The sequence below is a fragment of the Rhinolophus sinicus genome, linkage group LG05, assembly GCF_036562045.2.
Source record: "Rhinolophus sinicus isolate RSC01 linkage group LG05, ASM3656204v1, whole genome shotgun sequence".
NCBI lineage: Eukaryota > Metazoa > Chordata > Mammalia > Chiroptera > Rhinolophidae > Rhinolophus > Rhinolophus sinicus.
This window is the reverse complement of record NC_133755.1, coordinates 16,035,229-16,060,679: the sequence shown is the minus strand read 5'-3', so window position 1 is coordinate 16,060,679 and position 25,451 is coordinate 16,035,229. Positions and strand designations below refer to the sequence as shown.

Below are 25,451 nucleotides of genomic sequence, written 5' to 3'. Positions count from 1 at the left end.
ATACCACGGAAGCATGGCGCCCAGCTGTGAACTGGAAGGGGAGCGCCCAGGAGCCGTTGTGGACAAACTGCTGGCTGTGCTGATAACGGGCTTGAATTCCGTGCTCAGGCAATAGAAGGGCGAAGAAATCCAGATTGGGCTCCTGTGTGTCAAAAGGGTAAGGCCAGTGGACTGGGAAATTAGGTGAAAACCAAAACGAATTATTTTAAAAGTCGGGAACCTCTCAGGAAGCCAGGGGATGGTATTAGAATTATTTGGAAGCCTGTGATATATGTTCCCAGGATGAAAAAACCTCTGCTGGTTGGTGGCCAGTCTCTGAGAGGAAGGAAGGGTGGTGGCTGTCGCAGGTGGAAACGCATTTGAGGGGCAAGAGGAAGCAAATGGTGGCCACAAAGGAGAAAGCTAACCAAGTGAGCCGAGTGGCACTGTGTAAGGGACTGTCATGTTGATGACGAGAGGCTGTTTGTGCCACACTCATCGGCTGGCATGGAACCATTCAGGATGGGTCATAGTGACCTTGCTGGCTGGACTTGCCCTCCATTCGCCTGGGGGAGGCTCATCAGGGTGAGTGAGACGGGGATTCTGTGGGGTAACCCGAACCAGCGCCAGTCAAGAAAGAGAGTACATCCTTTGCAAGTGTTGGCCTGAATTATGAGTGACAAGTGATTGGCTTGGCAGCATAGCATGGATCACGGGGCAGATGTGGGGTCTTCTCCCCTCACTCCTCATGGCTGTGACTCCGTGGTTCGAAATTCCTGCATTTCCAGCAAACAGGAAGGCAGAGGGCGAGGCCGTTGGGTTCTGTGCCCAGGTCTTGATGGCAGACCTTAGGGAAGTTAATCTCCCCAGCTGGTCCTTTGAAAGATCTGGGGGGAGGCGAGGCGTGTTCTGTAGAAACAGGTGCCCAGAGAGTTTTTCAGTGGATTCATGGACAAAACATAGAGGCTCCAGGGTGGGGCTGTCCTTTGGGGTGGGGCTCCCTGCTGTGGAAGGAGGTAGTTTCTGTTACCAGGAGGCTCTGCATTCACGAGTCTCCAGGTCTGCTGGCAGTCAGGGTGGTCGAAGTGACTGGAACAATAGGAAATTTCAAATTTCTCCATGAAGAGATTCACTACAGAAAGATTATAAGGCAAAAAGAAGAAAACAGAAATTGTCCTAAATCCCTCTCCCTCAGAATATAACCACTGTTGGCATTTTGGTTTGTGGCTGCATACTGAAACCTTCTTTTCTCTTAATGATTTATTTTGCCCATATTTCCTCTTCAAGAAACAGGAGAAAGTACAATAGCTCAGGGATGGGGCCGCCAAGGAGGAGGCAGGGTTTAGCTAGGTTTTGAGGAAAGGGTGGAAGGTGGCAGAGGTGGGGACGCAAGGGGGGTATTTCAGGTGTGGGGTGCTTCTCACACTGGGGGATGCAGGGGTGTGTTTGCCTGGTGTAGTTGAAGGCTCTAATACCCATGGAGTTGGCATTTCCATCCTCCCTCCCTTCCTTCAGTCTCTCCCTCCTTCCTCCATTTATTCATTCCTTCACTCAATAGTCATTGAGCGCCTCCTGTGTGCCAGGCATTTGTCGAGTGCTGGGGACACAGCAATGACTGGAACAGATTTTGTCCCTGCCCTAGTGGAGTATATAATACAATGGACAGACACATCTGTTTTACTCAAAGGCAAACGTTTTTAAGTGTTTAAATACAGTAATACAAACATGGATTTTTATGGAATAAAGTGCAAAATCCACATGCACTAGCAAGGTACGCGTAAAAGGTGAGGCTTCCTCCTCAGGGGCTTTAGTGGAAAAAATTGAGAGCTCTCGAAGTGTGTGCTGAAGTTAGGAGTGCCTCGGTGACACACTGGGGACATCAGCTTGGCTAAAGGAGTTGGTTTACTTTAGGGAATTATGGGAGATATTTAGAAAAGTTCACAGGGGCCAGAGTATGTAGGACCTTGAGTGTCAGAATGAGGATTTTGAGCTTTACCTGTTAGATAATCATCAGCTATTGAGGTGTTTTGAGCAGGTGACACTTGCAAAAAGATGACTTTGGAAGGTTGGTATGGTATGAGGGAGAGGATTGGCAGGACCAGAGAGGGACCAGGGACACAAGTCTATGCCCAGCCTGGGGGAGGTGGGCGTTTGGGCCAGGAAGTGGCAGGAAGAGACGAGGGAGAAGACCTGGGGGCATTTATCCGGGTAGACCAGATGGAATGAGCGACCCACTGAGGTGCAGAAAGAAGCACTGCAGAGACAGGGAGAACAGTGGTGTTGGTTCAAGTGTCCAGCAAAGGTTTGAGGATGTACACGGTGGTGGGTGCTGAGTTCTGCTTATCTGGGGTGCACAGTTGGTGAGCTGTGGTTTCATCACTCGGCTGGCAGAAATGTACCTTTGATCAGGGCCGACTGGTGGAGACGATGACAAGCTTGGGTATTCCCACTGACTCCTGGCTGCACTGGAGAGTTACCTGGGGGTGTTTTTAACAATGCCAAAGTCTGGCCTCTGGTTCCTCTGTTTTGGGGTGCTGCCCGGGCATAGCTCCCAGGTGATTCTTAAGGTACAGCCAGGGTTGGGAACCTCTGAACGAGGGTGAGGGGAACACACCGAGGTGGTACTAATTCAAGACAGTTGAGGCTGAAGAACTGAAATTTAGGAGAGGTAGGAGTTTTCCAGGACTTTGGATTCCAATTTTGGAATTTGAAGGTCTTTTTGTATCCTGTGACTAAACAGTGCCTTGAGAGCACTGGTTCCTGGCCCAGCGAGGTCCTCCCAGACCCTTCTCTCTGCTTGTGATTATGTGCTGGCTTTGCCAAGAGCCGGGGATGGGGGCCAGTAGGAGAAAGGGTTGTGACAATGAGAAGGAGACTTGGAAAATGACTTAAAATCTGAATGGAAAATCAGGGAATTGAATTAAATGCAGGACACATGAAATAGCAGTGACTGATGGCAAACATCTCAGTGGATGTGGCTTTGAATGTGTGTAAGAGATGGTGCCAGACAGGAAAATAGTGATAAGGAGGTGATGTAACTTAGGGTAAGGGTGGACCAAGGATCAGAAGATCATTTAAAAAAGGAAAGAGAATAAATGCACAGAAGGAAAACAGGCTGTGGGCCCGGGGAGATGACCAAGTGATCACACACATTGAGAGTTTGGTTTAAAGAACCAGGAGGATCTCGGCTTTGTCTTCATATTTATTACACCAGCTAGAACAGTGATTCCATTGAAGAGAATCACCTGTAGGAGTGGGAAACGCAGATATCTGGGTGTCCACAGGTGGGGGTGCAGGAGACCCAGGAATCCCCATTCTTAGCCTGTTCCCGCCCATGTCCTGATGAGCACCTGGCCCAGAAACACTGAACTAGAGAAACAGCTGCTAAGGACTCAGCACTGAAGGGTCGAGTCAGAGCCCATGATGGAACAGACCATCCCAGGTCAGGGCAGGTTCTGAGAGGCTGCAGGGAGGAAGGACAGACGAGTCATCCGCAGAAGCAACAAGGGAGAGAGGAAAGGGGATCAAATCCCTGCGAAGACAGCTGAGGTTCAGGAGAGGAGGGATGCTGGTGCCTGCAGCTGAGAGTGCAAAGAATTTTACTCTCAGGACCCTAGTGGTTCTGAATTGAGAGGTGGGGAGCCTGGGATCCCATGAGTGTGCTCTGTCCTGCGGGTATATGTGCAAGGGTTTTGGTGGTTTTGTGTCAGCGGTGATCTTCCTTCACGTTTTCGCCTGCTAAGTTTGTGCGATGATAGCGTTTCAGGAATTCTAAATCTCTTCTTCTGTCTCCAGATGATATGTTCCTCTTTCTCTGGGCTGTTATGTTTGTTCTCAAGCTCATTTAAAAGATAATTCAAGTCAGGATCTATGCACTTAACCTAACTAGTATTGCTTAGAGGCGAGAAGCCCTGAGCAGGCCGTGTGGGAACCTGTTGTCACCCTGTATATATGTTTATACCCACAAGCAGATAGCTTATTATTATTTTTGCCTTGCCTTCATTTAACATTGGACATCAGTTAGAAATTGGTTTACATGTACTGTCAAAAATCCATCTATTAAAATGTATGTAAAAGCCCTGTGTTGCCAGTGTGTGTGAAAACCCACAACTGAGTGTGTCCAGCCCAAGTTTTCCTCCCTCTTAGGGGCTTTTGCCAACCTCCCCTCCCCTGCCCCTCAGAATCAGTTCTAAGCTTCATCCGTCTCTGGTAGCTTCTTTATCTCCGGTAGATTTGAGTTCCTTGAAGTCCTTTTTGACTCTTCCAGGACCCAGCGGGGGGCCCGCCACCACTGAGAACTCAGTAGGGTTGAGTCTTACAAAAAGGAGCTGAAGCCAAACGTGATTAACACAGAGTCCTTTAGGTGGAATTAGAATTATTTGGACGAGGGAAAAAGACCCCGGTGACTGCCTAATGGGGTCACATCAATAAGCGAGGACACGTGGTGCTGTGACCTGAGGTTTTCTCTTTCTGTAGTGGAGCCACGGGAGACGAGGGGAGCTTGTGATGAGTTTTTGTGGTTCTTAATCATCTGGGCTAACAGGCCCTTTTGGGAATCTGGGGAAAGCAATGGACTTGCTCCCCAGAAAAGGGTAAAACATAAATTTGCCCTTAATGTCATGGGTTCACTGACTCCCCCTCACCTAGTCCACAGACTTGAAGTGAAGAATCCCTTGGTCAGTATAAAATGCTAAGTGTGAGATGGTCATTCCTGCATCTCCTCCTTCAGGGAGATGGGCCAGACGGCCTTCTGTGGTTTTAGTCATCTCTACCCTGTGATGTTTGTGCTCTTTCCATCGTGGGTGCGTTTATCAAGCTATTGTGCCCTTTCCTTCGGCAAACGTCGGTAGCATTCTCCGCTTAGCCCACGTGCCCTACGATTGACATCAAAGTAAATCTGCTTGTTCACATCTTTGTCTTCACAGTTCATTCTTCTTCATTGAAAATGCGTAGTAAAGTTTCATGTGAATACTCAGTAATTAAAAAGGAAGAAGGCATTGCAGCCAGGGTTTCTCGACCTCAAGTTTGTTGACATTTGGGGCAGATAGTTCTTTTTTGTGGGGACTGTCCTGTGCCAGGCCCTGGGGCTGCAAATGTGAGAAAGAGACACACCCTGAACTCAGGTGCTTATTGCTTCCCAGTGGGGGGGATATGTGTAGGTGCGTCAGGGGGTGGGGTGGGGGGTGGGCATTGTGTCTCATGGAAAAGAGGCATGTGTCCTAGGGCTTCTGCACTAGCGTATTCTCCATCCCGCGTGCTCTTTTCTCTGATTTTTCCCATGGCTGAGTCTTTTTGGTCATTCATACCTCAGTTTAAATGACATTGTTGCTTCAGTGAGACCTTGCCTAACCACCTGTAGTAGTTAGCTGTTTTCACCTAGCGCTGTGTAACAAGCAGCCCCAAACTTCATGGCTCACAAGCACGCATTTCTCACTCTCACATCGGAGGGTTGGCTGGAGTGTGGTGATCTAGGCTGGGCTCCAGCTGGGTTTGGCTGCAGCTTGGGTTTAGTTTGGCTCCATAGGCCTCTCATTCTCCTGTACCAGTGAGCTTATTGGTGCATAGTGTTCTCATCCAATCATATCATAGGCACTAATATCCATTTGGCCAAAGCAAATCACATGTTCAAAGTCAGCAGCATGGAAGAACACTTTATTCTCTGGGAGGCTACATCGTGGCTGTATAATACTCCTATAGGGGACTGAAGAATTGGGCCAACAGTCTCCCTCACTCCCCAACCTAAAGCAGCTACTCACTGTATCATTTTTACTTTCTGCTGAGCTCTAATACCCTTAATGATGACTTAATTTGTTTCTTATTCATTTATTCTTACCCTAATATCAGCTTTATGACAGTAGGGACTTTTTCTGCCTGTTCACTGCTAAATGCCAAGCACCCACCTGGTACAGGGTTAATGTTCACTAAATCTTTGAATGAATGAATGATTTTGTTTGGGCAATCAGGGAGGGGTATTGCATTTGGGTCTTGAGATAGTCACAACAACTAGCCTTTCCCGGGAGATGACTAAGACCAGGCATGTGCTGCATGCTTGACCTGACTTAAGTCTGGGGACCGTCAACGTGTGGCCCTCTGTAGGCAGGGGGAGGGCAGGATGTTCCAGTTGGCGCTGTAGAGCCCTGAATAGCACATCTTGTTAGAAGACTGGAGAGAGGCCCAGTGGGGCTGGAGTGAAGGGAGCCCGGTGGGCAGCAGCCAGATACAAAAACAAGAGTGACACTGGAGCCCGATTGTCAGGTCTGGCGTGTTCCATGTCTCTAGGGGAGCCATCACGTCAGAGTCTGCAGAGTGGTGCCCCTGGGGTTGTGTAGTACGCAGGCTGAGAGCTGTTCTGGCAACTGAGCAGATGGTGAGGGACTTCGGGTGACACGTCAGGTTGGCTGGATGCCTATCCTGAAAGTGGTCTTTGTTTTGCAAGACAGTGGACTTTGAATGTCTTTAGCAGAGGCATGCCAAAGCCATAAAACAAGTAGGAAGCTTCTGGAAGTCCTTTTGTACCAGAGGCACATGGTAGAAACTGGACCAATGGCCAGCCTGGTAGGGCATGTCAGTGATGCCCTGAGGCTCAGACCTTGCATGGTGTTGAGTAGGGTTGTATTTGGTGGAGACCACACACACTTCCTCTACGGAAGTGTGAGAGTCACCGCGTTGTGTGCAGACTTCTCCACCTGCATAGATGCTCCAGGTCCTTACTAGGTTCTGTGTGTCTGCTGCCCTCCCTCATGCCTTGGCCTCTGCCTAGCCTCTGCTAACCCTCATCACAGCTCAGCGAAGGAGACAGGAATGTGGGGGAAGGACGCTGGACTCACACGCTTGGGTGCTGTGCTTCCTAGCTGGGTAAGAAAGCAGCAGTGGACCTGCCCCCAAGACCTCACATGCCTTCTGCTGTTCAGTCTCCTGTGCTGGAATGGATTTGTTTTTAATGTCTTGAAATTTAAACTCTGCTCTTGTAGGGGGAAAAGAAATAAACAGAGGAAGGAGACCTGGGTTCTGGTCTCAGCATTACTAGGGGACCATGGGCCCATAACCTCATTTCTCTGGGCTTCAGGTCTCTTCTTCTGCAAGATGAGAATAAGAAAACTTTGCTTGTTGTGACAGATAAAAGGATGCATATGGCGGCTCTTGTAAAACTTCATTAAAGTATTATCTATTGGCGCTAATTCGCCTTCCCCCCCCGGAGGAAAAAATAAAGTCACCAGAACATATTTTGTCCAAGCCCCGTGCTAGGGGGTGTGGCATATAATCTCTCTTTTAATCTTACTGGACACCCTTCAGTGTTACTGTGAGGCTGAGGAAGCCAAGCAAGTCTTAGGGAGGTGAAGTGGCTTGTTCTAGACCACACAGCCTGCGGGGGGCGTGCGAGGGATGTGTGGCTGCACAGCCTGGCCCCTCCACCAGGAGGCCCCTCCAAGGGTCTGCATCGAACATGGCTGGAAGGTGGGGACCCCATGGGCACTGTGTGGTGTCCGCTGCAGGCTCTGGCCAGGCTTCCTTGGGCTGGGGAGGCTGTTTGCCTGCAGAGGCGCCTTCTCCCCTGCTGCTTCTTACACTACAGCTCCTTGGAGATTTTTTTTCCCAAAACATCTAAGTTTGTTCTAATGAACAGAGGCTTCAGTGTGGCCTTCCCCAGTAGCAGAGCATCACAAGGTGGCCATCATGGACATCGACACCCCAGAGCAGCTTTCTCTCCCTCAGTTCGTTCTTCCCAATTCTGGAATGTTCCGGAATCTGCAGGCTGCAGTGAGCCTAGAGGGAGAGGTCAGCCCAGGCAGTGGAGCCAGCAGCCTGCCTCCGATGGGGTGACTTCCATTTTAAAACCCTACTTAGAGCAGCTCGTGTCCCGTGGGCTGTTAGAAAATGTGCAGGATATGGTGATTCATCACATTCGAAGAGAAAGCATTTTGTGGAGGAATTTTCTCACGGTTGCGTTTCTGAGCCTGGGATATTATAAATTACTTTTTCTGGCTGTCGTGCGTTAGATGAAGCTTTAGTCTCAATGTTTACCCACTTGGGAGATTCGTTCATTTTTAGTCATTATTTTTAAAATCTTGTATTTAAAATATTTCTTTTAAAAGAAGGCTGCTGCCCAGTCTAAAGGAGGCCACTGGGGCGAGAAGAGGTAACCTTGATGGAGCCCCAGAGCAGGGCTTCTCAGGCTTGTAGGTACAGGGGATCACCCAGACACTGAAGTCTGGTGTGGCAACCAGAACTCCTTCTTCCGGCTCTTCCTGCTCATTCCGGAACCTTCCTCACCATAGCCACCCCCTGCTTCCTGGCTGGAGGTCTCCTTAGCTTGGCAGTATCGTCCTGTCAGATTTGTGCCCTGGACTTGGAGGCAGAGAATGGCTCACAGGGCGCTGGCTGAGCCTCCTGCACTGGGCGATTGCCGAACTCATTTCGGGCCCTGTAGCAGTGGCTGTGTGGGAGAAGGGTCGGGGTAGATCCGAGCAACAGCACCCTGGAGGCCCTTTCTTCAGTTGGGGCAAGTTTCGAGAGTTGGGGGAGCTCTAAGAAACCCAGGCAAAGCGTGCAGTTTCTGGGATAATTGTCTAGAAACAGATGAACTCACTGGCAGGTTGGGAGGGAGTTCTCTGGCATGGATGGGACCTGCAAGACCCACGTCACTCTGCAGGGTGGCTCAGATGCAGCCTTTGCCTCATATCCCTGCAACCGACAGTGCAGGTTGGGGAGGAGGGGAGGCCTCTGTGACTCAGTGCTCAGGGGACCGGAGGCGGCATGGCTCTCTGGCCAACCTGGAAACTGACCCACCTTACTTTTCCTCCAGCATTATTCCCCCGTCCTCGGCACCAGGTCATCTCCAATCCCAGCCTTTGCCCAGATCTGATGAGGACCGACAGTGTCAGGAGTGCAGGGACCTTTGAGATGAGGCCGTCCACCCCTCAGCTCATGGCTGATGAAACCGGAGCTCAGAGAGGTGATCTGAGCGGGCAGATGCCCCTGCTAGTGAGGGCCAGTCTCACAGTCCAGGGCTTCTCCTGAATTTATTTTCTGCACCGCATGTACCTGCAAGTGGAGTGCAAAAGTGGGTTTTGTTTTTAAATAGGCACAGTTCAATGAAAGGAATGTTGCCCTGCATGGACAGTCCCCAGGCACGAACCAAACCTGAATCTTATTACACTCTTTGGATTATAATCTTTGGTGGTGCTCGTTTTGAAATTTTTCTGCTATAGTTGCTCTCTGACGGTCTGCACAGCGGGTTTGGTTTTCTTAGATGGACGCCCCAATGGATAATGATTAATAGTAATTCCTGACACAGGCTCAGCACTGTACGCTTCACAGAGTCTGTCCCATTTGTCCCCATGAGGTGATCAGCCAGCGCCTATCTGTGGAAGGCAGAAAGACCTCTGAGCTGAGAGCTCTGTCTCCAGCTCAGAGTCAGAGGGGGTATCATGAGGACCCAGAAAATTAATGTCAGGAATAGCTACCCTTTCACGGCCAGGGTTCTCGGAGAAGTGGAGCTAGAACCTGATCCAATCCCAGATGGAGCCCCATGAGGGTCGGAGAGTAGAGCCTGCGGTAGCCGGTGCCGGGGAGTCAGGTGTGGTGAGGATATGCAGGCCATGTCCAAGGTGACCTCCAGCAGCAGGTGGTCAGGTCTGCAGTTCTAGCAGCCTGTGGGATGGGCTGAGGACCTCAGATACCTAGGGGAGCTTCGGGGTGCCAGGGACAGAGGGACAGGCGCTCAATGTCCAATGAAGTCCTTTGTGACGATGTACTGAACTCGCAGGACAGACGTCAGGTCCCATAATCCCCTCTTCCCCTTCCTGTAGCTTCAGTTCCTCCTGAGACCTGGATACTGGTACTGACCACCCCTCACCTGCTGTCAGGGCGGTTGGCTGAGAGGATGCTTGTGAATCCCAGAAACCTGTGCCACATGCGTAGGGTAGCACTGTGACTCCTGAATCAGCCCAGGACATCTTCAGGTCTCCTGTGACATTCCACACGCCTTCGGCCTTTACGATTATATACCCCCAGCCAGTGGATCTGGGCTTTGTTCACTCCCCTCCCCAACTAAACAGCACACACCTAAGTGCACCTAGTAAGTAAGTGCTCAGTAAGTGGTGGTTGAACAAATGAATGAATGAATGAATGGGTAGTGGAGGGACCGTTTAGGCCTCCCAGGTCGATGGGATTGGCCAGCTTAGCTATGGTGTGAAGCAGGAGGGGATAACAGTAGCCCCTCAACCAGCCTTCCAGGCCTGAGGCCACGCCCTGGGCTGGGGCTGGGCCTCACCCACTCATGGCAGGTGGGGCAGGGTCTGTTCCAAGGACCTAAATATCCCATCGAGGTCAGAGGCTCTGCTGGGGCCCACCCTGGACACTGGGCAACGTGGGGTTTTGATTTTGGTCACCGCCTGCCCGACCTGTCCATGCCCTCTCCTGAAGACGTGCCTTCACCATTGTCCTTTCCTCTCCTCCTCGGGGTGCAGATCCTGGCCAACGTCTTCCTCTACCTGTGCGCCATCATCGTGGGCATCATGTCCTATTACATGGCGGACCGCAAGCACCGCAAGGCCTTCCTGGAGGCCCGCCAGTCGCTGGAGGTGAAGATGAACCTGGAAGAGCAGAGCCAGCAGCAGGTAAGGCTGTGGGGTGGTCTCGGGGCAGCTGGGCTGGGGGCCTGGGTTCAGGGCGGTGGCCTGTCGGGAGGGAGGGAGCCCGTGGGCCTTGGCCTTTGTCCACCAGGGTCCCATGTTCGCTGCCTAACGTCCCTCATGGGCCCCTCGCCGTCAGAGGGCCCCTCCGGACTTCAGGGAGCGTCTCTTACTGGAAACTCACTCCTGAATCTCCTCAGTACTTGACCGAAACCTCCCTCTTCCCTTTTTTCTGCTTTTTCTTGGGTCCTATAATTTAAAACTTTTCTTTTTAAAGCAATACATTGCCCCAGCAGCCACTAATGACACCGTGTTCCTTTCTCAGGTGAAAAAGTTTTGTGTTTATTTTGAATGCTTTTTCTCCGTGGCCACGTTTGTGTTACTCCTCTGCCTTGCTCTGGTTACTCCTCTCTTTCCAGGTCAAGGGCAGAGTCACACTGCGCACCTACTGTGCGTGCACAGCTGCTCTCCCTGAGGCGGGGACCCATCCCCTGGCTTTGGGGCCCTTCTGGGTGAAGTCCTTCAGTGCAGGGGCGCTGTTTCCTTCATGCTCCCCACTTCCTTCTCCCTCTAAGTCACTTATGATGAAGTAAAACCAGCCCAGCCCAGTCCCTTGGGGACCCCACCGTTTACATTTTTCCATTGAGAGAAGTGCCAGCTGTCCCTGCTGTTTGTTTACCGGCTTTACTCCAGCCCCATCCACTGCAGAACCTCCCCAGTTCTCATGTGATTCAGTCTTTTGCATAGTTTTTGGTTTGGATTCATCTCAGATGCTTTTTGAAGGTCTCTAGAAATTACATCCACCAATTTCCTGTTATCCATAGGTTTATTTCCCCTTCACACACAAACTCAATACATAGAAAACACGTGATTCTCTGCTCTGGGAACCATGTCATGTTGTGTTCACATGGTGCTGAGTGCTCTGGGTTCACTAAAATTGCAGTTTTCTTAGACTCTGCCACTCAGATGGACAGGGTTGTAGTTTCGGGGGTCACTCTGGATGGAACCTTTGTTCGGGGGGGCCCCATCGGTAGGCCTCATATTATTTAGACAGTGCTATTTGAAGGCACACACTGAATTATTTAGCTAATGGGTCCCAGCTTCCTCTGTCCTGGGGCTATATTTTCTCTCTCTGTTTACCAATAAGATCTAGAAGCTTCTGAGTTAGGCCTCGGAATTATTTCTTCCAGTATGTAGCTTATCTCCCTGACCTCCGTTGTGACAAAGGGCCAGGCTTCACTCACTGTATTTGTCCCCTTCTCCTTGGCCCTGCGTGCTGTGGTTATCGAGGAGCTGCTGAGGCTTGAGTATATTTAAAGAATCCTGTTTTATAGAGTCCCTCGACAGGCATTCTTTGGTTTCTGTTTTTTATACTGTCTTGTCTCTTGTTTTTATCTGGTCTTTCAGACTGTGGACGCATCCCCCTGGGTTCTCTACGTTAAAAAAAAAAAAAAAGCACGTGTCACCACTTACTAGGCTGGGAGTTCTTTTTTATACAGTGTTTGTGCAGTTTTCATCACACTTGTCTATGCTGATCTTGTCTGTCTCAGTGTGTAATGGGGGACATCTTCCATCACACTGAACAGTAGTGGGTGTGACTTCCAGGTGTGGTGAGGAAGGCCCCCTGGATCTCACCCTGGACCTGTTACTCTCTGCGTAGGCAAGTTAGACAAGTTATCCAGGAAGTTAGACAAGGCCCCGGAATGAGAGGTCCAGGGAGGCAGAAGGGAGGTGCAGGGTGGGGGGAAGGAAGGATACAAAGGTACATCCCCACAGACCTCGCTGGGACACAGCAGATGCCTGTAACTGTCTCCAAGTGGAATGACTGTCTAGCCCAGCTCTAGCCTGAGTGTGACCTTGGGCTAGTTTCTTCACCTCTGGGCCTCAGTTTCTCTGTGTAAAGTGTAGATAATAAGAAAAACCTTTGGGTAAAATGGGACAATATGTGTGAAATCCTTTGGGAATGAGAAAAGCACTGTTACCAGTGGGAGGGTTGGAATTCTGCCCCCACCCTGTGAGTTTCAATTTGCTCATATTTTTCTTAGGACTTTTGTGACTATGTGCACGAGGAATTTACTTGCCATTTTAGCTTTCTTTCCAAGTTCTTGACAGGTTTGGGTATCATGGTTATGCCACATTTAAGAAATAATTTGAGATATGTTCCCTCTTTTAATCCCTGAAAGAGTCTGAGGAAGATTTGGGTTATTCCTTAAATGTTTAGAAGAATTCACTGGTGAAGCCCTGTGGGTCTGGAGTTTTCTTTATGAGAAGATTCAATTTCCTTCATAGATATAAGGTTTTATCTTTCTCTTTGTATAATTTTTGAAAAGTTTTTAATTCTTCAGGTAATTGTCCATTTCATCTAAATTTTCATATTTTTGTCATGATATTCTTGTTTTCTTTTTTATCTTTTATTGTCTACGGGATTTGTAGTGATGTTCCGTTTGTCATTACTGATATAGGTAATTTGTGCCTTATATGTTTTATTTTTTATCTGTCTTGCTAAGGTTTATTAATGTTTTATTTAGCCTTTTGGCTTTGTTCATTTCTGTAATTCATTAATTTATGCTTTTTGTCATTTTCTTCTACTTTCTTTCGGGTTAATTTATATTCTTTTTTTATCTTCTTGAGATAGAAATTAGATAACTAATTTTCAGCATTTCTTTTGTAAAAATATGCACTTAATGCTGTAGATTTCCTTCATTACATCATTTTAGTTTTATTCCATAAGTTTTGATATGTCGTGTTTCCACTGTCATTTAGTTAGTGAAAAAAATTTTTCTAATTTCCACAGAGATATCTTTGATCCATGAGCTATTTAGGAGTACATTAATTAATTTCCAAACATTTGGGGAATGTTTAAAAGTTATCTTTTTATTAATGATTTTTAGCTTAATTCTACTGTGGTTGGAGAATATACTCTGTCTGTATGATTTCAATCCTTTGAAATTTGTTGGAACTTGATTTTTGACCTAGCAGTTGGTTAATTTTGATGCACTTAAGAATAATGTGTATTCTACACAATATATGAAAATATCTTTCAAAAAATAATGTAAATAAATTCAGTTATGACATTTGCATTTACCCCAAATTAGTACTTTTATCTCTTTGGTCACAATGCAAGGACCTCACAACACTTAATTCCCCCTCCCCCAGACTTTCTGGCTATTGTGATGTGTTTTAATTAAACACATATTTTAAGCCCCACAAGACATTATTACTATAGTCTTTACAGTTAATATTCATTACTTACATTTGCCCACATTTTTCCCTCTCAGTTGTGATCCATTCCTTCTTCATTTCTGTGCTTCCATCTCCTTAAAGAATTCCCATTAGTGTTACTTTTCATGCAGGTCTCTTGACAGTAAATTATCTCCACTTCTAATTGCCTGGAAATGTGTTTATTTTGCTTTTGATTTTGAAAGTCACTTTTTGTCAGATACAGAATTTCAGGTTGCTGGATTTTTACTTTCAGCCCTTTGCAGGTGTCATTCCATTATCCTCTGGCTTCCACCATTTTTGGTGAAGTGCCAGCTGTCAGACGCACTGTTGCTCCTTTTAAAGTAATCCGTATTTCTTTCCTCTGGTTGCTTTCACAATTTTCTCTTTGTCTTTGGTTTTTAGCAGTTTTACAATGATGGGCCTAGGAGTTTTCTTCATAGTTGCCCTGCTTGGTATTTGTAAAGCTTCTTGAATTGATGGCTTGATGACTTTCATCAGTTTTGAAAAATTTCAGCCAGTATCTTTCTTTTGCTTCTGTCCAAGTCTCTCCTTTCCTTCTAGGACTCTAGAGATCCATACTAGGCACTTCTACCGTGTTCATAAATCTTGTGGGTTTTTTCTTTTCTTAATTTTCCTTTTTTCTTTCTTTCTGTGTTTCAAATAGAATGTTTTTACTGACTTAAATTGCAGTTTACTAATCCTCTCTTCTGCTTTGTCAGATCAATGGTTGAGCTCAAATTCAAATGAATGGTTGAGTCTTCAATTTCAGTTATTGTATTTTTTGTTCTAGAATTTCCATTTGATTAAAAAAATAGATTCTAGTTCTCTGGTTAAGTTATCAATTTTGTCATCTATATTTTGAATATTGAACATTTATTTTAAAGTCTTTGACAACCGTAATATCTGGAATACTGATGGGTCTGCTTTTCACTATTGATTTTTGGCATCCTGGACTTTTAAAAATTAAATGATGGATATTGTGTATGGGAAATAGTAATGGCTCCGAATGATCTGTCTTTCCAGAGAAGATTTACTTTTCTTGAAGCAGATGATGAGAGAAGAGGCAGCTCACGTTGATCCAAATTGGGGTTGAGAAGATTTTTGGCTGGGATATAGTCTGAGAGCTGTTCTGTGTGTGTTCTGTGCCTCCTCTTAGAAAATAGCCCTTCAGGGGTCATAACTGAAAGGACCTCTTGAGGGACCGTGAACTCCCCAGTATTATGAGACTGCCAAAACCCTCCTTTGATTTTAGCCTCTTGTTGTTTTGTGCTCAGATTCTTGGTTTCTTGCCCGATGCAGCTTAGGAATCAGCAAAGGCCTCAAGGGGATTCATGTAGAGAAAGTCAGGTTCACTTTTCTGTAGTTCTCTTCTCTCTGAGAGCTTACGCCTCTACTCTGTCTGGGGATCCTTGCTCACCAATCCTTGTTTCTCCAGCCCCTTGAAAGCTTGAGCCATAGCGTTCTGTTTAGCCTCTCAACCTTGGTGTCAAGGGGAAAAGTGCAGCGTGTATTGGGTTCACTTAAATGTGGTTCCCTTCCCTTGGCAATCTTGTCCTGTCAAGTCCTAGGTGCTTTGGTTGTTTCCCATTGCCTTCAAATAACTGTTCTTTTATATTTTATCCAGATTTTATAGTCGTTCTTGGCTAAAGGGTTGGTCTGATATAAGCTCCTCTATAATAGCAAGAAGCAAAAGTTAGAGATTACTTAAATTTTTTCAGTTTAATTTTGAGTAGCTAAAAGTGTACATGGTATAAAATTATAAAGGTATGAAAGTGGATATACCATGGAAAGTAAGTTTCTCCCTCCATAGCCATCCACTTCCCCACCCCTCAGACAACCACGATCACATTTCTTGTATATCCATTTAGAGATATTCTATTTATTTCCAAATCTGTGTATATAGATTTTTCACACACTCACACAAATGGAAGTAGGTTCACTCTTCTGCACTCTTACTATCTACTACCTACATATTTTCACCTACTACCTTAGAGCGGGTTCTAAGTCCAAATTGCATTGCCTCATCCTTTTTAATGACTGTATTGTATTCCATTACATAGAAGTAACAATTTATTTAATTGGGCTCCTATAGGTAGACTTTTAGATTATTTCCAACCTTTTGCTATTGCAAACATTGCTGTTAATAGATTTTGTTATAGGGATACCATGTCATACATGTGCAAATACATCTGAAGACTAAAACCTAGAAGTAGAATTGTTGGATCAAGGGGCATATGCATTTAAAAATTTATATATATACACTGTGGTGAAATATAACATAAAATTTACCATTTTAACCATTTTAAGTATATACATTAAGTACATTCACAGTGTTGTGCAACCATCACCCGTCTCCATCAACAGAACTTTTTCATCTTCCCAAATAGACTCTGTGCCATTAAATAATAACTCCCCATCTTCTTTTCCCCCGGCCCTTGGCAACCACCATTCTACTTCTCTTCATGGATTTGCCTATTCTAGGTCCTTCATATGTGTGGATTCACACAGTATTCGCCCTTTTGTGACTGGCTTGTTTCACTTAGTATAATGTCTTCAAGGTTCGTACATGTTGTAGTAAGTGTCAGAATTTCATTCCTTTTCAAGATTGAATATTCTGTTGTGTGTATATACCACATTTTGTTTATCTGTTCATTTGTTGATGGAAGCTTGGGTTGTTTCCACCTTTTAGCTACTGTGAATAATGATGCTATGAACATTGGAATACAAGTATCTGTTTGAGTCCTATCTTTTAATTCTTTGAAATAGAATTGCTGAGTTATATGGTACGTCTGTGTTTAACTTTTGGAGGAACCAGGTACGTGCATTTTTAATGTTGATAAATATTACCAAATTGTTTCAGATCGAGGTTTGAACAATTTACACTCCTAGCAATGAATGAGAGACACTTAAATTTTCACTCAGGCACTTACATTTTCCTTGTTTATCTAGAAAAGACTACTTTGCATTTGGAACCCCTGTAGCTCCCCCAAGGATGCCTATTTGAAAACCCCAGTTGTAGGGAACAGGCCCCAAGGCAGTAGTAACATCCTGTGGTCTGTTTCCTGCTGTTTGCTTATTTGGCTCACGTCACTGCTAGGCAAACTGAGGTTTGGAAGAGTTTCTTTTCTTTTTTTAGCATATGTTGTACAATATTGGTAATAATAGACTATTGGAAAGAAAAATAATACTGATAGAGGATATTCCTTCAAGTCTATTTTTGTCTTCTGTGTTTTGAAAGAGAGTGTCCTAACCGTGTTATGCTGATTATAAAAGTAGTACCATTTTCTCATACAGTATAGCAGTTAAGGGTGGCAGTCAAGAACCAGACATTTGAGTCTTATGCCTGTCGCATATGGTTATTATGGAAGCTAAATGTGAAGTAGTTACTTAGCATCGTGCCTGGACCTATTAGGCACTTAAACTGTTTACCATCATCATATTACTGTTGTTGGATAAAAACTTTGAAAATACAAAGAAGTATAGAAGAGGTCACATCCCATCCCATCATCCCATCATCCCATCATCTGGGGGTATCTTTTAAAAATATTTTTTTAAAAAATACAGTGTGATAAATTGGGTTCTTGGCTGGGAAAAGCTTTGCGGCTTGCTTTGATTTTTTTTTCTTTTTCCATTTTATTGAAGTAAAATTCAAATAATATAAAATTAGCTATATGAAACTATACAATTTAGTACTTTCACAGTGTTGTACAGCCGTGACCTCTGTGTAGTTCCAGAACATTTCATCACTCCAGAAGAAACCCCACCCCAGACAGACAGGCAGCTGGTGAGCCTTGGGACAAGACGGCCCAGAGCAGCATTTTGCTGGCCCACCTCTAAGGACAGGACACCCAGCTCCTGGCACATACGCATTGTCATGTGTGTTCCCCTCTCCCTGTGACCAAGCAGAGCCTAAAGCCTACACCAGAGGGGCAGCCCCCCAACTGGCAAGCTGAGTACTCCATGCTTCTGCCCGCGTTTTCTGGGGGACAGTGAGACCTGGCTTTCCCACCTTCTCACTGTGTGACGTTGGTACTTTGCCTCTCTGGTCTTCAGTTTAGTCTTCTGAAAAACTGGGATTGAAACTAATACCATTGATTGGGAATCACATGAAGTAAGAATGTTGAGTCTGAAAACACTGGCCCCAACCCCTGCGGACACTAGCTGAAGGGAGGGGCCAAGAGGTAGGCCAGGAGCTGGTTGGGGCCGCTGCACCTTTGTCCATGGTGCCAGTCGGGCAGAGGTTGCTCCCTCCCAGGGCATCCAGGCTGACGTTACGTGTGGCGTGGGATGTGGGCTGATTTTACATCCCCGAAATGTCAGCTGATGTGTCTTTGGAGCTGACTGCAGGCTGGTAATAGAGGCCGCACAATCCCATTTCACTTTCCTCCTGTTAACGCCCCTCGTGAGGATAAGAATGAGATAATAGATGTGGCAACACTTTGGAAAGGGCCACAGCAAGTCCTAGTGGGCAAGGGGATAGAAGCTGTTTGGACGTGGCTCCCGTTTAAGGAGCCGTTTTGAGTTCGGTGCCACACCACACCACTCGTGGACTCACAGTGCTTTTTTTTGAAAATTCGCAATTAAAAAAGTTCTCACTATAAGCTTTGCAGAGGAGGGCTCCGAACAGAATTAGTTTTCAGGGTCCATGTCTCACTTTTTGTTTTGTCGGCATGTATTATATTTATCTTATTTCCTAAACTGCCTTGGGAGGAAGCCCAGTTGAGCAGAGGGGAAGGCCTACCATGGTGGCGGGTGGCCTCCAGCAGGACGGTCTCCTGCCTGGGCCTCATGCCCTTCAGCTAGATGACAAGACTGGGGGTGAGCTGGCTTTGGGGATCTCATCCCGAACCCTCTGATTCTGTTCTCTTTGCTGCTGTCACCTGCCTGGGAGGTTGTACTGTCCTTTGTGAAGATGACCAACCTCTGCTAATGGCAGGCAACTCCCTGATGGGTGGGCCACTAGCTACCAGCCCCTGGAAGGTGCAAAGCAGCGCTGGGCCTTCGTGCACAGGCTTCCCCTTCTGCTTTGTCACCAGGGCAGGCATGTACGGCTTGTCAAAGGGTGCTTCGTGATGAGGGAGCATGTGGGTAATGAAAAGACGATAGTGTCGGCACCATCCTCGCTCTCAGCTCCTCCCCTGCAGGCGGTGGGCCTGACCACTCTGAGTCCTTGTGGCTTTAGAGCTCTGTGGGGGGAGCCGGGCATGCAGGGGCTCTTTGCATGTGCCGAGCACATCTCTAACCCTAGGCAGTCCGATGGCATTTACGCATGACGCAGGGCTGCCAAGGTAGACTTCAGGCCTCCGTCCAGCTCCCCTCTGCTCCACGGGTGTGAGCGAGGAGCAGGGGGCCCAGAGGAAGGAACTGGAGTTGTTTTCCTTTGTTCCCATGTGACAATCCTCCAGGGTTTAGTTGGGGACCTGGAGGGTTGCTAAGCGCCCCAACTGCCACCTGGCAACAGCAGGCATCCAGGAAATCCACTCAGTGCACACCTGTCACCAGGTACAAACTACAGAATTATGAGCCTTTCTGAACTACATACTCAGAACTACTTCCTGGGGAGTGGGATGTGGTCGGAGGAGGATGTGGGAGAGGATGGGGGGATGACAGGGGACGGCAGGGGACTCGGCGAGGCCTGCACTTCCCTCCAGATGATGTTGGGTTAGGTCAGCCATCCTCGTCTTCCTTCAGGGAAGAGACGCTCCTGAGGGGAAGAAGCTGTGGCCAGCACCTGGGGGAGAGCCCAGGGCTGACGTGCGGGGTTCTCGGTCAGCTGACCATCCGCCGTTACCTAGCCCCGGTGAGGGCCCGTGGGCCAGGTCATCGTGACCCATGGGGCCCTGGGGTGCGTGGTGTAGGGGACTCCGGGCCGCTGTCGGTTCAGTTTCTGGGGGGGGGGGGGGGTTGCATGGACGGAACAGCTGCTTCACTCTGCCTCTCCTTCTGCTTAAACCCAACACCCAGGGTCACCTTTGACCAGGGATGGCGTTTCTTCTTCGTGCTGGAGTCTTTCCCTAGATGGGTGACCTATGCCCTTCAGCAGGTCTCAGAGGGAAGAACCGCCCATTTACCATGAAAGTCAGACTTCTCTCTTGGGAGCCCCAGAGCTTGGGACTCTGGAATGCTGCCATCACATGAGCTCAGCTTCAGTTCTCGTCTTTCTGAATGTCTGTCCTCTCCGACCTCTGCCCCAGCCTGCTTCCCTGTTCCCTCCAAGACCTTTGACTGTGAGGATAAGACAGAATAATTTTGACCTTGAACCCTGTTCTTATGGGAGCTTGGTAGGGGAGAGGGGAGTCAGGTGGGAGGTGGGAGGGAGAGAGAGGTGAGGAGAGAGAGAAGCCAGCTCCCTATCTGGCCTGAGGTTGGACTTCTAGTGTCAACCCTCAAAATGCCCGCTGTTGTCTTTGCAATAGTGAGGGTGGGGCTGGGGCCCTGCCTCCTGGGGAACCAGTGAGAGGGGAGAGGAAGCTGGGGTCGGAGGAGTGTGTGCTCCCACCTCCCCACAGCAGTTCTGTCTCTTAGCTCCTTGTGTGGTGGCTACACACATCTTCGTGTTATCAGTACCTGGTGTAGAGGGCAAACCCACTGTCCACTTGACAGAAACCACAGAGGAACCCCGCCTGACATGGGCCTCAAAAGATACTTGCTGTCCTAACTTCTTCACAGAACCAATCACGAATATGTCCAATATTTTTCAGTTTTTATTTTAGCTTTGAATGCCTCTTGATTGGAGAAAAGCCAGAAGGTGAGTCTTCCATGGTGTGAAGTAGGAATTAGTGCTTCTGTTGGTTCCAGCTCCCACCTCTTGGATTTCACAGGATGTTCTTCATGCTACCATTCCAGGATTTAGCCAAACAGACCCACATTTTAGATAATGCAGGTGATGAGCCCACAGAGGTCAGGTTGTTCTGATGCCGTGGAGGCCCCCGGCAGGGAGAGCACGTTTGCTGTGTCAGGACACTGGCCCTGGTGGCCATGACAGTCCTGCTGACGGGCCCATGTGTGTGGGCTGTGTGACCTTGAGCTGGGTCCTTGAGGGCTCCAGAGGGTTGTAAGCCCTTGCCCTGTCCTCCAGCATTTTTCTCTCCACGCAAATGCAGAGTCTACTGTCCAAGGCTGGGTCGCCAGGACTGTGATGCCCCCGCCTTTATCTGGCCCTGAGCATGAAGTTTAGTTTTTGGGGTAGTTTATTGAACACTTACTTTGTGCCAAGCCCTAGGCTGCGATTTTACTGAATTATCTCATTTAATCGTCACAACAAACCTAGAAGGGTAGTTGACACTCCCTCGCTGCTGGTGAGGGCTTCCATTCTCCCATTAACCACGAGAAGCAGGTGAGCTGTCCTCGGACCACATCTGGTCTGTGGGTATCTGTTTTGTTGGACCTGCCTAGAGTTTTAAAAATTTCTAATACTTAAAAATATGGGCATTCTGTGTAAAAACTTATATTTCTGACTGCCTTGGAAAATGGAAAGATCTGACAACACAGGGCACAGACCACTTGCATTCACATCTTAGCTAGGCCGCTTACTTGCCACGTGACCTTGAATCAATTACTTATGCCCTTTGAGCCCCAGTTTCTTTGTCAGAGTAAAACTGTCAAAATGTCTAAAAGAAAGCATTCATGCCACAAATATTTCCAGCACTCTTGGCACTGGGGATACGGTTGTAAGCAGGACAGATTTTAGTGGGGTAAATGGGTATTAAATAAGGGAGTATGTGCTGTGTTAGGAGGTAGGGATGGCAAAGCAGGGGAAAGAGCCCAGGGAGTGCCTGGGGCGAAGGGAGCTTGCTGTTCATATCATGTGGCCAGAAAAGGCTTTCTGATAAGATGAGAGTTGAGCAGACACTTGGAGGCATGAGGGTGTGAGGCACGCAGTGTTCAGAGAGATGAGCAGGAAGTGCAAAGGCCCTGAAGTATGTTCACAGGATATCAAGGTGGCAAGTGCAGATGCAACAGAAGTGAGGAGATGAGAGGTAGGAGGTGAGGCAGAGAGGTGATGGGGGGCAGATCCTATAGCATCTTGTAAGGACCTTGGCTTTTCCCCTGAGCGAGTTGGGAGACATTGGAGGGTTGTAGGATTTAAATGGGTCAGTCTGGCTGCTGGTGGAGACAGCAGTGGAAGCAGGGAGACCAGTTAGAAGCTATGCAGTCATTTCAGTGAGACAGGGTAGTGAGTCAGACCAGGATGGAGGTGATGAGGGGGAAGGAGGAGTCTGGATATATTTTGAAGGCAGAGCCAACAGGGTTTAGTGCTGGGTGGAATGGAAGGAGGGAGTGTGGAAAGTCAACAGTGGCTCTTAGGGTTTTATCCTGGAAGCAACAGTAAGGGTGCGGTTGCTACAGATGGGGAAGATAGTGGTTTGGGGGGTTGTCAGAACAAGTTTGCGATGTCTTGTAGACTTTCAGGAGAGTTAGATGGGACACACTCAGGCAGTCTCAGTTTCGTGCTTTTTTTGTGCATATGTCTGATGGGTTGGAGGGCCTGTGCCTCCATTTTCAGACCCCCACCCCCATGTGCCCTGCCTGGGTGAGGCTGTCTGTCCCTAGAGAACCCTGCCTCATAGCATGCCAGAGAGCTCGGCAAAACTTGGCACCAAACAGCCCTGGGGAACCTCAGGTTCACATTTATTGCTTCTACCCAAGAATAAGAGGTGATGTTTTACTGAGTACCATGCATGAGTCCAAGACCTGCTCCCACCTGCTCTTCTGTCCCAGAGGCACTCAGGGCCTTACTGAAAGCCAGCCAGCAGGCTCAGAGAGGGAAGCACTGGGTAGAAATTCCAGTCTCTGCAGCAACAGCCGCAGCATATCAGCCAGTCCCCTCTGTGCCCTGGTCTGCATGGTTGGGAATATGGTGTGATGGACCCAAATTGGCTAAAGTATCATGGGAGAGTAGAACCCAGAGGATCTGGCTGGGGTCACACCTGGAATAAGTTACAATCATGTGACTGTTGAATACACAGCGAGAAAGAAGCCTGTGAGTGCAGTGAGTGAATGGGCCGGGGGAAGACAGTGAAGGAGGGGCGGTCAGCAGTCCGGCTGCAGATACTCTTAGAAGTGTGTTCAGTGTCGGATGTAGAAAATGTGATGGAGGTGGATTCTCGGGTGGCTTTTCAAGACAGGGAGGGGAACTGGCAAATGTGTGGTGGGGAGAATGGAGTCTTGATCCGAGTGGGAGGCAGAGGTGGGGTTAGTGAGAAGTGAGATGCGGGGGAGGACAGGGGTGATGGAGTATGATGCATGGTGACAAAATCCATTTGAGGGCTGTTCTTGGTCCTTTGTGTGGGAAACACTGGAGTCAGGGGACCCGCCAGAAACTGGTTTGGGGCTGGGCTGGAGTGGCGGCTGGGGGAGTGTGTAGTGGGTAAAGGAAGGTGGGAGCAGCATTTGGAAGAAACTGGCAAGATTTACTGCTCCACGGGGAGGAGGCAAAGGGAGTGAGGCCAAACCACCATAAACCCTTCGGGGTGGAGGTTTCGTGTGTTTAACTTGCTGGGGCCTTCGTGCCTGGGGTTCATTGAGCTGCTGCTTCCGTGTCAAGGACGGAAGCAGGTGGTGTGTGCCTCCCACACGGACACTGCAGCTCCTACCCCACCCCACTGATCACAGATGTGACCTCAGTGCTCCAGGCAGCTGCTCACTGTCCCTCAGTGTTGCCACACACGCTGTACTTAAATGCTACAGTGTTCTAGAGCTTCTCTGTCCGAGATGGTAGCCAGTAGCCATGTGTGGCTATTACATTAGTGGAAGTTTAAAAATTAAAAATCAGTTCCTCCGTTGCAGTAGCCACATTTCATGTGTTCAGTAGCTACGTGTGGGTCGTAGCTACCATACTGGACAGCACAGATTCTAGAATATTAAATGTGGCTGCAGAAAGTTCTGTTAGTTCTTTTCTAGAGGGTGATGCTTGCCTCTTGGGCCGTATCTCCTAGTTGACAGCTCATTAACTCACCAAACCTCTAAGGAGCACCTGCTTTGTGCCAAGCACGCTTGGTGAGGGCTCCAGATACAATGCACATGGCCTTTGGGCCCAAAGGGCTGTCTCCTGAGATTGCAGTCACCTTGGCTCTTGTCTCTGGAGACTGACTGCATGGGCTTCCAGGTAAGTGACCAGAAGCACCACACACTTAGTGTCCCCTCTCCCGCTCTAGTGGGGTGAGAGTTCTGGGCTGACCTTGGGTCTGTGTGATTTCTGTACTGTTCAAGGTGACATGGCCTGGTGGTGGTTTGTGAGTCTGGCTCCCCTACCACTGAGATTAAGTGTGGCTCTGCTTCCTTCTGGAAGCCCATCAACCTTGGAGACTCTGGGCACGTGGCTTGGAGCCTGTTCTCACACTGGAGGGTCTTGTTTAAAGAGTGCTTGTTTTTTTGAGTTACACAGGTTCTCCCTCTGTGAACTCCCACAGCCTTTGGCTGAAGACGCAAAGCACTCCTGCCTCTGAGACTAGTCACTGACTGTGACTTTGACTGCCCTGTCCATCCGAGCTCCTGGGAGTGCTGTTTGCCGTTGACCTTCCAGCATTTAGCTTGGAGATGTGCATAGATGACCAGTGACTGTTCTTTGTGTGACTGAGGTTGTGACCATGTCTTCTGGATGAGGGTAGCACGTGTGGCCCCCTAGTCTAAATGGCAACTGCCTGCCACATCACAAAGTTGCCAGATGTCACCTGTTGTGGCTGCTGGGGCTCTGGCCTCCCGGGGCAGGTAGGCCAGCTCCTCCTGCTCTTCATTTCCTTCCTCCTGTGCCTTCTCTGCTCAGGTGGTCAGGCCAGCTTGGGCACCTCGTGTGGTCCAGTGACCTTATCACTTCCAAGTGGTCTGGAAGCTCCAAGAGTCTGGATAAATCAGGACAAGAGCAGACATGTTTGTGGACAGCTGTGAGTCTGCCAGCAGCCTGTGATGGGTTGTAGTGACGTGTAATTTGTGGGTGTGCTTATGTGTGTGTACACAGCACATATGGAGGGCACACAGGGGCCTACACAAGGACACACACATCCTCAGACAAGCTGTCTTCACACACACACACACACACACACACACACACACACACACGGCCACCTAGGCACTGCCTGTGTCTCTCTCCACTTAAGCCTCCTGCCCCTTGCACAAGGATGTTGTAGAAACTTAGCTTCTCATCAGCCAAGCTCATTTCTCCGAGTCCCTGCCGGCCATCTTGCTGTAATTAACTCCTGAACGCCTCATCAGAGTGTCAGCTGTAACAACTCAGGGCCCCTGGGAGCCGAGCTGGCCTCCTTCCTCTGTCCCAGTCCTGAGCCAGGGAGAAGGCGAGGCTCGGCATGAGTCATGGCTGAGGAGAAGGGGCTCGACTGATTCCTTCCCAGAGCTGGGCTGAGTCCATGTACAGACCGCCCCAGCCAGGGCCTCACAGCTCACCTGAGAGCTCAGCAAATAACTTTCTACAGATGAGATCGCACCCGAGGAGGTCAGAAGGCCGAGCACCCTGCCCCTGGATGCTGTGGTCTCTTCTCCCAGGGGTCAGGACACCAGCCAGTGCCCTACCCCACCCCAGGTCTGCTCACCGCCTGGGCAGGCCTGGGGTGCTTCTTCCCAGGATCTGGGCAGTTTTTCCTCTACCCAGAAAGCAGACTA

At 48.3% G+C, this 25,451-nt stretch overlaps 1 protein-coding gene across 3 annotated transcripts in view; it reads left to right on the top strand.

The window, feature by feature from the left end:
• Window positions 1-25,451, top strand: part of ADCY3 (adenylate cyclase 3) — a 75,676-nt gene that overhangs the window by 23,642 nt on the left and 26,583 nt on the right. For all 3 annotated transcript variants that reach the window (XM_074331762.1, XM_019712741.2, XM_019712740.2), the window contains exon 3: window positions 10,449-10,598. In XM_074331762.1, coding sequence (XP_074187863.1) covers window positions 10,449-10,598 — 150 coding nt within the window. The remainder of the gene's footprint in view (window positions 1-10,448; window positions 10,599-25,451) is intronic.